Genomic DNA, 13287 nt, shown 5'->3' on the forward strand with positions numbered 1-13287 from the left:
AATTTTGTTGGACTTTCTTTTTGGACGGAGGAGTTTCTTTTGACTCCTTTGTAGATTATATTAATTAATTACTTAATTATATTTAATTTGTTGACATTAACACAAACATTATTGGTTACATTTGTTTACGAGTTTGTTTCACATAAAAAGGAAAATACTTTTTGAGTTACCTAAAACATATATTTTAACTAAATATTCTTTGTTAACAAACAAACTTTTTATCTCTGAATATTAAAAATATAATATTATGTAATATTTACAATGTTTTTTATATAAAGCAATCAAAACTATAAATTTCCATTTTATAGTTATAATTAAATATTCTTGATTATCCAAATAACAACCAAACTCTTCAACGACAACTTTCGTCCGATACATTATCATATTCTTTAAACTTATGTTTAATTTATTTGAAATATGAAAACACAAACAAGTATAAAATTCAATCATAACATTCGTCCTTAATTATTTGAAATTATCATACCCTTTAAACGTAGGGTTAATTTACTCTAAATAATTGAATTGCTCTTTGCATCGTTAAATCATGGTTATCTTTTTATTAAATAAAGTTAAGACACTATAAACCGTTTTTAAAGCAACACTGGTGGACACAAAACACAAGGTATAACAGTACGTTGAAAATTGAATGTAAGTGAACTAATATAGTTGAAACAAATGTTTTTTGACTTTATATTTTTTGCTATTTGTTCTCATTATGATTATATATTAGAATTTATATGAATGTGTATTGGAATAATTGGAATAATTGAAAATAATGTGTATTGGAATAATTGGAATAATTGAAAATAATAAAAAAATATTCACTTGTATCTTTTTTTTCCAAAAAGGGTTATTTCTAGAAGAAATCCGTAGCCATGGTTGAATTGAAATGGTTCATGTTGTGTTCACATTGAACAAGATGAGCACAGTCACGGTTTGCAATAAAGAAAGAACACGTGAAATTTCCAATTCAAACAAAACTAGCTTCCACGATTTGATTATTGAATGTGTGAAATATCCTTTTTTTATGCATTTTCAACTTGTTCTACACATTACATTTATTTTAACTTTGAAGGTGAAAGTACTCTTCTTTCAAAAGTTTTTAAAAATGATTTTTAATTTCTTAACAAAATATATCCTAGATTTATACTACTGGAATGTGTTTTAAAAAATAATTGAATGAAACACTTATTAATAACTTTGAAATTCTTTATGTAGATTTATTAAAATAAATAAAATGTTTATCGACAATTATTCTATAAAATCATTTCAAAAGGTTAATTTGTATTGCAAGAACTTAACAATACGAAATTAAGAATAGCAATTTGAGAAATTGTACGCATTATACAAAGTTTTTTAAATGGAAGATTGGAAAATTTTGACATTAATGAGTCCTTAAATGTAATATCTCATTTTCAATTTAAAACCTTTTAAGTCATAGGTTTATGGATATTTATACTTACCTATCGTTTCATTTTACAAGTTTTTATCTAATATAATTTTTTTTAACTTATCTTGAATTTTATGAGTCATTATCAAAATAAACTATTGACTCTGATATAATTGTTAATTTTTACGAGATAAACGCTGGATATATTTACTATTAATGAATTATGAACAAATTTATATAAAAGATTTTGTCACTATTTTTAATTCAAAGTTTTAAGAAAATAAATTTATAATTTTTTTTAACTTGTATATTATTCTTCTTAGTAATTTTTACTTGATATGAAATTTTTAATTAACATCTAACACAAATAATTTTACAATCATAAAGTATCAACTATAAAGTGGATGTAATGCATAGTGATTTTTTCTCTTAGTTTTATAAAAAAATTCTTAAAGAAAAGTAACACAATTAATGATTAGTTAACAGTATGTTTAACACCGTAAGTTCGTTTTGTTAACACTAAATAAATATAAATAATCATATTTTACATAAACAATTAAAACTAAAATGTATTAAAGAAAATATAGAGGAGAAGTGACACGGTCAGTAAATGATTTCTAAATTAAAAAAATTGATTTAATAATTTTAATTCAAATGTGTTGAATTTTTTTAACATGTCAAACACGATTTTAAGTTAATTTTTAGTTTTTAGTTGTATATACGATTTTAAGCTAATTTTTATATGTATATATTTTAATTCAAAATGTTAGTTTAAAATATTCTTAAGTAAATTATATTTATTAATTTTTTAAATTCAGAGATCAATGTATATTAATATGAAACAAATTTTAGTTTTATGTTTAAATTTAGAAATTATAAATTTATTTAACCCTAAAATAGTTATTTAAATTTATCAAAACATGAATTTATTGAATTGAAAGATTATTAAGATAAGAATTAAATATGTTTTCAGTCCCTAAATTATTAGCCGTCTGGTTTTCGTCCCTCTTCCAAAATAAGGTACAATTTGGTTCTCATTCTTTTCAAAATTTTGGTTTTAGTCCTCGAAAACTAACACCGTTAAAAATGTGGTAGTTTTTGAGGTTAGTTTTCGATGACTAAAACCAAAGTTTCGAGGACTAAATTTCGAAAAGAATGAGGACCAAATTATACCTTATTTTGAAAGAGGGACGAAAATTAGAAACGACCAATAGTTTAGGGACTAAAAATATATGTAACCCTTAAAATAATTAAAAGAAGAAGATATATTTTTTAGATAATGTTTGAATGGATGAGGAAGACACGCATGTTGTGATGCTTGTGTGTTCTTTTGTCTGTAGTTTGGTGTGTTGTTTTGTTTAGCCGTAAAAGACGAGAACTTGGAAGCACGACATCATTGCCATATGGAAGTTCCATTTCAACTGTAGGCCAAACCCACAATTCAAAACACACTAACTTTTCAAGATATAAAAAATGACAAAAGCAAAACTATCATTACAAAAAGATAAGATTTTTTCCACACCAATCAATTTTTTGCTACATATCACTCACAATTTTGAATGCATCTAAAGCTCTACTTGCTGGACTACATAAATAGATATTTAATAAAATATCTATAATTAATTTATGTTTTTTTTTAATATGTTATATTTTTCCTATGTTGGAGATCATCTTACAAATGCCATTAGTAAAACACAATATACTATTTATGAGCTTAATTATTTGAGTTGTTTGTAAGCTAGTTTAACTGGTACAAAAGAGATTCATAAGTTATTTATATAATTTATTTTACGATTTTATAAATTAAAGTTACTTTAATCGTCTTATGATTATCTTTGATAAAAAAATCAACGAGTTGAAACTATTTGTTTAGCTACTTAAATTAGTTTATTTACGAGCTTTTAGCTTATAAGCTGAGTTATACTAGTTAATTTATGAATTTATTTATTAACTTGATTGAGTAGCTTGTAAACTAATTTAATTTAATTGGCAGAAATATGAGATACATACTTCATAATTGAAGTATATTCTCGTAAAAAAATTGTTTTTTTTTTGTTGTATTTACATCTATATCATACGATAAATGTAATCTTTTAAGGATTTTTTTTCCACATCATCTTCCATATAAAACTTTAAAGTTTGATGTTTATAAATTATTTTTTCATGTCACTTAACCTTTTTTGTTTTTATACAACGTTGAATTTTCAACTTATAATTGAATTTATAACATAACCATACTGGCTCATTTACTATTCTGTATATTAATTATTATTTTTTATGAAAAAAATATACGATATTATTAAATATTTAATGTCAAAATGGTATACATTTGATTTTTTCTAACTTAAAATATCAATAAATAAATTATAATTATATAAATTTGATATTATAAAATGGAATAAAGGTCATTTTTTATATAAAAAAGTAAAAATAATCAATGTACACATCACCACAAGACGCTTAACCATGGAGTTCTTATGAGTTAGGCTATCGAAAAACAAATGCACTTGGTGATATGAGTAGCCAAATCAAACCTTTAAGCTATCATTCAACTGTATAGTCTCATACCTATACAGTCTCTAGATCCATCTCATTCCGATGTATGTTCGATTCATCCATGTGTCCCTTCCACTGGAAACCTGCCTGGAGTCGCTCATTGTCAGTGTCTTGCACCGGCGATCACTTCTCGTCCTCGTCAGTGTTCAGATGTCACAATTAACAAATTAATTATTGAATTAATGAGTAGAGAAGAGTTAATGTAATTTCTTTTATATTACCTAATAAATTATAAGTGTTTTTATAATCTAAAATGGGATGACTACCTAAAATATAGTTGGATATTGAAATGAGAACGATGTGAATATATACCTAATTTAAAAATCAGGTATTATCATACCCATGGCGTTTTACTTGGAAAAAGTTCATACATAGTCCATGAAGTCAAATTCATTTATTATCCTTAACTCATACATTAATTGTACATGCTTTTGATAATAAGGGTGACAGAAAAATAGAATGAGACGGTGAGTTTAACTAGTTTCTTTTTTTTATATGGACAATATTAGTGGTTAATATTTGATGGTGAGGGAACTTTAATTTACAATCTTTTTCACCAGCTTTTTTAACTTAACTGTATGATCTCAATCTTTTAAATAAAAATTAATTTTCATCTTCATTTCTATTTCTATCTATACTTAATGGATATAAGATTTCTGTTTTATCCTTATTTCTATATTCAACGGATGTGAGATTTTATCTCACTTCTTCCTTGTTGAGTAGTATAATCATACATCTTTTGTTTTAAGTATTACTTAAATAATTTTTTATTGAAACAATAATTATGTTAAACAAAATATTAAATGTTAAAAGGATAAACATTTTTTTAGTGTCAAATATAAAAAAAAAGTCAAACAATTATAACAACAAAAAATATCAAATGTATATCCTGAACTTTTCAAAATACCTATTTTAATAAATTAAAATAGAGATGAATATAAAAATATAATGGATATTATATATATATATATATATATATATATATATATATATATATGTTTAATATATACATAAGTAGATATTCAAATAAAAATGATTAATTTAGTTGATTTTTGTGAAATGTTTTAACAAATATTACTAATATATAAAATTTCCACTATGAATGATTTAAAAAAATATCCTGTTTATAAAAGACACATATCCTACAATTATTTTTCACACAATCCATGAATTTAAAGTTAGTAGAGTCACAACTTTAACAATTTTGTCTCGGGTAAGCACTTCAAGTTGTTTTGAAGACCAAACAGACTCCTTTGTGTTCTCCTTCATCCAAGTTACGCTATCTGTTCTCCTTTTTTTGTCAAAGTCGTGTGGAATGGTACCTGTCAAAAACACTCTGACACTCAAGTCAGTAATATAAGTGAACGGTTGACACAACAAATAATTATATATTGTGCATCCTGATCCTAGAGTTGTACTTGGGACCTTTATATATACTAGTTGTAATGAATTTTTACCTTTCACTAGTCTAATGATGATATAATCAGATCTTAATCTGCATTAGGATTTTAATAAATGATCATTGTTTATAATTTAACCATGTAGTTGGCCTAGTGGTCAATTGGTTAGGCTGGATGGTCAACCTGGGTTAGATGGTCGGCCTGAATGGTCGACCTGAATGATCGGTCTGAATGGTCGATCTGGTGGTGTCCAGGAGACCCTAAGGTACACACCAGTGCTATCTTTCTCTTTTTCTTGTATTTTCCATTATTTCAATGCATAGTATAGACAAAACAAAAGAGTTAGATATTTACAATATATTGATAAATATTCTTTAAGAAAAGTTTGAAGTTCAATTATTATATATTGGGTTAGTTGTAATATTTCTTAAATTGAATAAGTTATCGACACATAAGTCCAGAACAGAAGAAGCAACATGTCAAAGACAGTAGCAAAATGGAATCCAATTTCCCGACAGAGTTAAAAGATTAAAAAAGAAAATGGTTGGAATTTAAATTAAAATCAGTAATTTTATAATACAATAATACACGCCAATGTTAGTGATATTAAAATTAAAATGAATACCTTTCTATTTAAGGTAAATACATTTAAAAAATCATTTCTGAAATATTATATATTTATAAAATATACTTGGAAATGTTTAAATCGGCCCATTCTTTTAAATTTAAATCGGCCCAATCTAGTAAAGTGGGCCTCCCCCTGCGAGTTCCTAGTCCAACCCAAGAAAAACTGCAGGCCCGTTTAAAACCGTATCTGGCCGATCCCGAAACAGCATTCTATATAACTATAAAAAACCCTAATTTGGAGCTTCGTCTCTTTTATTTAACACTAGGGTTTACAGCATAGAGTCGCAGCCGAAGCAGAAGCTCGCAGAATTGTAGCGATGGGTAATTTCCAGAAGCATTATTCTCAGTCCATTGTTGTTAATTGATGTGACTGACAACGTTGTTTTTGCAGCGAGGATTAAGGTTTACGAGCTGAGGCAGAAGACGAAAGCTGAACTCTTGAATCAGCTGAAGGACCTCAAGGCCGAGCTAGCCTTGCTTCGTGTTGCTAAGGTCACCGGAGGTGCCCCTAACAAGCTCTCCAAGATGTAAAATTTCACGTCTTTCTCCGTTTGGTCGTTTGTCATATACTTTTCTATTTTTTGCATGTGAGGTGTTTGTGTTTATGTTTGTTTTTTAATTGCAGAAAAGTGGTCAGGTTGTCGATTGCCCAGGTTTTGACTGTGATTTCTCAGAAGCAAAAGGCTGCGTTGAGAGATGCCTATAAGAACAAAAAGTACTTGCCCCTTGATCTCCGCCCCAAGAAGACCAGGGCTATTCGCAGGAGGCTTACTAAGCATCAGGTAATGCCATTTGTTCTTCCCTTAATGGAACTACTAACTGTACTTTACCAAAAGTATGTAGACTAATGTGAATGTTTTGTTGTTAGTTTTTAATAAATGGATTGCATTGATTTTGATGATCTTGAATTTGTTCTTTTTTAGTCATGCTCATTCCACTTTTGTGTTTATTAGTGTCTACCTGATATAATTTGAATGCCCGTTTTGTGTAATGCCTTGAATGTCTATGTCTTGAGGTGTTTCTCTCGAGCAATTTCTATCTGTGTTCTATTTTTCTAGGACTATTTTTTCCATGGTTGCTTGTGTGCTTAATAATTCTCCTGTATTGCTCAAATTTCAATTATATATCACCAATGCTTTTTTGGAGTGTTTTGTCAGAGGTGAAATGTGGAAGAATCCCTTCCTATGCTGTTCGGCAGTGGGGGCTGTGTTATTTTGCTTCTCGTTTGAAGCAAATGACCTCTTAGTTATTAGAATTTACTGGTTTAATTTTTTATCTAGGCATATTTATACCATCATTTTGTTAGAGAGGAATAGTGTATTGTTGTTGAAGTTTGCCTGTTTGAAATACCCGTGCTAGGATTGTCTGTCTTTCAGAAAGGTTATTGTATCCCCGATTGAAAGTCAGCGACATCTGTACTTGTCTCCGTCAATCTTAACATGCAATTCTAAGTAATTGGACAATTCGATCTGATTCTGTCCTTTTGCAAATGTTATCTGATATGATATTTGCTCCTGAATTTGTTCTTGAAACAAAATTTTAAAATATAAATTACAAATACTTATGATTTTGAGTTTCATTGATATAATTAGCTTTAGACACGAGGAATTATAACCTTGGTTAGGATTTGTATAAAATCTCACACATAAACATAAGCATCAATGGTCTCTAATTTTATCTATAAAATTTATTGGAGAGAAGTGAAGTTAAGTTCGACTATTAGTTGTTCTTACATTGTAGATTAACATGGTTGTGGGAATACCTTATACCTTTTTCTAAGTGTCTTTCCTCTATATTTGGTGGTGATGGACAACAAGTTGTTTTCTCATGAGATTTCTCGTTTCTTATTCATGCAGGCGTCATTGAAGACTGAGAGGGAGAAGAAGAAAGAGACTTATTTCCCAATGAGGAAGTATGCTATCAAGGTGTAATAGTTGAGCAAATCTTATTGATCAATTTGACTTTTACTTCCTTTAATACTTTACCAGTTTTGATACATCTCACATTTGTAGTTTCATGTTGGAGTTACCATTTGTTATTACCTATGTTAAAAATCTTGTGTTTTTCGAAGCTACTCGAATTTATGCGCATAGTTTTATAGTTTTCGTTCAAAATTGATGCATTACATTTTTTGACGTTTCTTTTAATCAGCCTTTACATTCACATGCATTTTGAGAAATGTATGCACAGAGACCATTTGCATTGACCTCCAAGTGCTCTCCAGTAACTCTCCTGTGCTTTATTTTCAAGAATTTTCTGTGGGTATGATCCAAAAGCAAGTTACAGTTTTGGAGAAAGATGATCGCACAACCCTTATTGCACACTTCAGAGACCCTGTAAATTTAATTCATGATGTTTATAATATTTATACGAGTCTGAATATAATTAACTAATACAAATTAGTCTTGTATAGAGCTAAACAATATCGCGTGTTAGACGCTTTTAATTAGGTAAAAAATCACTTTAGAATTTTCAATGCTTACCTATGAAAGTGATTATTTTTAAGTTTTCGAATAGTATTGAAATACTTAGTGCAATTCCGAAACTACTATACTTGGAGTTTGTTGAAATTGAAATTTACAATTCTAGTATTTAAGTGGGTTACATGTAAAGAGCGTCGAAAGTAATTTTACACTTGTAAATTAGTTAAAACATTTTAACAAAGTCCATGGAACTTTAGTACATTTTTGCAAAAATTGTAACTTGGTTTGTCAGTTTCTTATTTTCGTATGAGCTAGTAAGATTTGATTGGTAGTAAAATTGAGCATGGTACAAGATATGCTTAGACCATGAAGAAATAGTAACACAATTGAAAGTGAATGATGTGTACTTAATCCTCATGTTTTCAGGCTCATCTCTATTGAACTGTATGTTCTCAATCCAATCTGCCAATTGTGAAAGTAACTTCCACCGGCTTAGCGTCTCTCTTCTTCATGATTATAGCAATTTCAAAATATTCTTTCTTTTTGTTTCACAGTACAACCCAACCATACACAGATAATTTTTTCCGTATACATTTATATTTATATTTGATACAATCAAATAACTTTGATTACACTTGGCTAAAATTTTCTGTTAAATATTTACAGAATGAGAAAATAAAAAAGGTAAAATGAACTGGATTTCCTATATATCAACTTGTTTTTCGAAAGCAAGTTAAAATTAACTCATTTACTTTTCTTATTTAACAAAGTCTTTATTTAACTTACTTAAAGTTAATAAAGTACGTAAGTCAATTTAGTTCGTATTAGAAGCTGGAATCTTTTTTCCTCCTACAAAATCTTGTGAAAAAGTTTGTCCAAAACCTTTGTGAAAATAAACAGCTTTTGTTCAGCACATTGACTTAGTCAAATAAAATTGAAAAATAATAAATAAAATGTGAACTCCTGAAATGAAAGAAGTGGGCCAAAAGTACAGTGGTCCAGGCATGATCACGGTTGATGGGCCGAGGAATCGGAATAAAGAAGTGTACACAAGACCGAAGACATTAAGCCGCAACCACTATTCCTTCTTCTAATTCTCATTTTGTCGTTATTGATGGTCAAACTTGTTTGCATGTGAACTCTATAACCAACTCTCTTCCTGGTCTAACTTATTTACATGTGAACTTCACAAGGAATTCCTTAAATCCCGGTTCTTTATAATATAAAATGATCAAATTTATAGTATAAATTCATATACATTACCTCGTTTCAGTTAATAAAAGTTGTTCTAAAATTAGTAAAATTAAAATATTAGCCTAATTTTTAAGATGGTAATTCATTATATATTTATAGTAAATTATTTAGCTTATTAAGTTTCGATTTGTGACTACTTTCAGTGCTTTCAACTAGAAACAAAATGCTAATGTATCCATTTCAAACCATCAACTTAAAAAAAAGTGACCTTGTTTTCACGTCTCATACTTAGAGAATAGTCCAAGACTAGGCCTTAAACAATGTAAGTTGAATACGAGTTTAGTTTTCTTGCCTGGTCACCACATCTATATACTTCAAAAATTAAATTATAAATAACGACCTCTAAATTTCAAACTTGAACAAGAATAGCTTCTGACAATGAAAATTATGAATGGGGACCATATAAATACCAAATCGGGAAGTGTCAGAACCACAAAGTTGACTATGTTTACAGAACACAACAATATGTTAGTACAACTCGAATTAAATAAAGGACAAATTAAAGCTTCATTCTTAAATGTGCTTGATGTAATGTGAATGGTTTCCACATAATGTAGAAGGTGTTCTCATCCATAACGGATTGAGTGACTTTTTTTTCAGGAAAAGTCAATTAATTTTAATTTATCTGGTTTCTTTTATATTATTTTTTTTTTTAAAAAAAAATTGAAGTTGATCCTTAACACATGAAAGTTAACTAAAATTACAGTAACTTTTCTTAGAAAAAAGTCACTGGATCCGTCCGACTCATGCAATGAATCTTAATTAGAGACCATACGATCTACTGGCCTAGAAATGGATTGCCAACCTGTACACAATTGGAGGATCTCTCTGAGAGAATGCGCAGCTGCTTCCATCGTCCATGTCGGGTAATATTCACTAGGATGGAACATGGCCACCTCTCTATTTTGTGTAAGCAGGCATGGCTGTGCACCATTCAAAAGCATGTCTCCTTCTGATACTATGATGCCGGACTTTTGCTCTTCCTTATCTGCCGCCTAGGGAGACAATTTTATCACAACCATTAGTAGCCATTGGGCGAGGTTATAATGTGCTGCCCGACATGACTGAAATAAAGAGTAAAAACTAACTCTTTTTGGACATCATCTATGACCGGGACACAAAACAAGATTGAATATTTGAAGAAGCACTCTCACTATTCACATTTCTGGACTTAAACCATAACTGACTGCACTAAATATTCATCACTCAAAATCAGAGATACTGTAATAAAAGCAACGATAGTCTTGTTTGCTAGTTGATGTGTTCAGTTAAAAACCAAAATAGAGTTTCACTTCGTATATAATAATGACATGTGTGAGCTACAGAGATGAAATTTTAATTGTAATTGAAGAACAACACAGAGTGCATCTAAGGAATTGTATTCAATTTATGAATATGATATACTTAATGACCATAAAACAGCAAACTTGAGTGAAGAAATATTTTACCTTCTCAGTATAAAATTCAAAAGTCTTTTTCTTAGCTCCTGCTTCATATATGTTACATTGAGAGTATATCTGTAATATGATTTCACGAAATCAATTACTCTCTCTCAATTCTTGCATAGAACTTAGGACGGAAAGCAAATTTTAAGAAAATCTGCAGATGATAGCAGCAAGTTCACCTGGGATTCCACACTAGCGCAAACAGCATAAACCCCCCAGTTTCTGGTGTAATTGTTGTACAGATGAACTTTTCCAAATCTCACACGTGGTTGTCTTTGCCGCGTTCCATCAAAGAAACAGTGGTGAATGGTCACCCGGATGCATCTATCACCAACGTGAGTCGGGTCAGCTCCAATGAGCATGGTCTTGTCATGCTGCCCAAAGTAACACCTAGATCCACAAAACCAAGTAACCCATCAAATTTGATCAATGGATTCGCCTCCTCTAAATCGAGATACTCTCTCTAAAGGATAAGGTAAGTAATCTCTGTGTATCTGAGAATCCATCAATGATCCATGTCAAAAAACAGACTAAAAGCAAATGCTAACTGTTTTTTCTTTCCAGTGACGAGCCTAAATCGCGTGGAAGAGGATTCAAACACACCTTCGGTCATGGATGAAAAAACAACTGCTGATAGATTATAAATCTTGGATGTGTTGAAAAATAAAAATCAAATATGAATTTCCTTACCAACAACTGAGATTACTATGCTTGGAACATGTGACAACCACTGTTGCAGTTCAATTCAGTAAAAATGAACAACTACTCTCAAAGGATAAGGTAAATAATCACAATGCAAATAGATTTATGTCTAAGTCTATCTACTCCTTCATGTCAAAGCATACCAAACACAACTAATAGTTTCTTCAATGACATGCTTTAGAGTTGTGTGGATGAGGATCCAAACACAGGGTCAGCCATTAGTGAGAAACAAACTATCAATACTAGTGTAACTAATATTAATTATACAAGGAGTAGAACGCCACTTACTCAATTACTTATCAAAACATCATTGACGATGCTTCAGATTTTAATACTATTATTTTATTATAAAAGGGTTTGGTTGTAGATGGAAACGGAATTGTCAAAATATCATTTCTCATGACATGCACATGCATAACAAAGCATACCCACCAATGATATTACATATGCAAATGTATAACAACACATCATCTATTAATCCTCTCATCAACTATTCAGATGACTTACTTTTACATGAGTCAAACCGCTGTTGTAATTCAATTAAAAATGGAGAAAATGAGCCCACCTGGATACAGTGATATCGGTGCTTTGTCTTGTGATGTCTATAAGGCCATCGTCGTAATCACGAAGGGTGCATCGATCGATCCATATATGCCTAGAATTTGGTTTGATTTGAATGCCATCAACATCATGACCCCTACCACCCTCAAACTCAAGGTTGCACACGATGATGTGCTCACATTCCTTCAGCCTCAGACCTTTCCCAGTCAATTTCACCTTATGCCCTCTCCCATCTATTGTCTTATACGACGACACACTCAGGTACGACGACAGATTAATCGTACCAGAAACCTCGAAAACAATCCACAAAGGTTCATTTCTTCGACATCCTTCGCGAAGGGACCCAGGACCATCATCTGAAATCAATCATTCATCCGTCATAAACCACGATTCAGTACTATCTTATTGTCATTCATCACAATTCAATCAATTATTGTTTATTCACATTTTCAGAATTCAATTAAAATGCTGAAAAAAGGAGCATAGGTTACTGTGCCTGCGAGATTGGTGACGATATACAGAGAACCATGGAGGCCGCCGATGGCGTGGCGGCCAAAACCCTCGGCGGACCCGGCCATAGCCCTCAAATTGGAATCGACGTCGCCGTACGGTAGCATCTGAATCCCCGCCATTGAAATTTCACCGTTCAATTCCACCTTTTCACTTCCTCTGCCTCTCTAAATCAAACAACAAATTCGATATTTTAACATTTAAATAACAAAAGTACGTTTTGGATTACAGAATGTGATTAATCATAACAAAATTACGTTTTCAGTAATTAATATATCATGATAATTCATAAAATTAACTACGCCGATTTAATAATATAAAAAAATTATACTATATTGTATAACTTTGATTTTTTTTTTTAAAACAACATCATTATTTGTAAGATTTGATTAAACATTTTATTCATGACAAATTAAAAT

General features: G+C 30.2%; 2 protein-coding genes across 2 annotated transcripts; one reads left to right on the forward strand and one right to left on the reverse strand.

Annotated features, from left to right (window-relative positions):
* Nucleotides 1-6176: 6176 nt before the first annotated feature.
* LOC148194839 (large ribosomal subunit protein uL29-like) lies at nt 6177-8043 on the forward strand. The gene is made up of 4 exons (XM_088097731.1): nt 6177-6294; nt 6365-6500; nt 6599-6755; nt 7830-8043. The coding sequence occupies exons 1-4, from the start codon at nt 6291-6293 to the stop codon at nt 7902-7904; spliced, it is 372 nt and encodes a 123-aa protein (XP_087953857.1). The 5' UTR covers nt 6177-6290; the 3' UTR covers nt 7905-8043.
* Nucleotides 8044-10055: 2012 nt separating this feature from the next.
* Nucleotides 10056-13076, reverse strand: LOC124832748 (putative pectate lyase 21). Its single transcript, XM_047307029.2, has 5 exons — nt 12855-13076; nt 12363-12714; nt 11275-11485; nt 11099-11167; nt 10056-10645 (listed from the first exon to the last, which is right to left on the reverse strand). The coding sequence occupies exons 1-5, from the start codon at nt 12988-12990 to the stop codon at nt 10409-10411; spliced, it is 1005 nt and encodes a 334-aa protein (XP_047162985.1). The 5' UTR covers nt 12991-13076; the 3' UTR covers nt 10056-10408.
* Nucleotides 13077-13287: the final 211 nt, after the last annotated feature.

This window comes from Vigna umbellata, chromosome 8 (genome assembly GCF_029865625.1).
Source record: "Vigna umbellata cultivar VRB3 chromosome 8, Vumbellata_1.0, whole genome shotgun sequence".
Classification (NCBI taxonomy): domain Eukaryota; kingdom Viridiplantae; phylum Streptophyta; class Magnoliopsida; order Fabales; family Fabaceae; genus Vigna; species Vigna umbellata.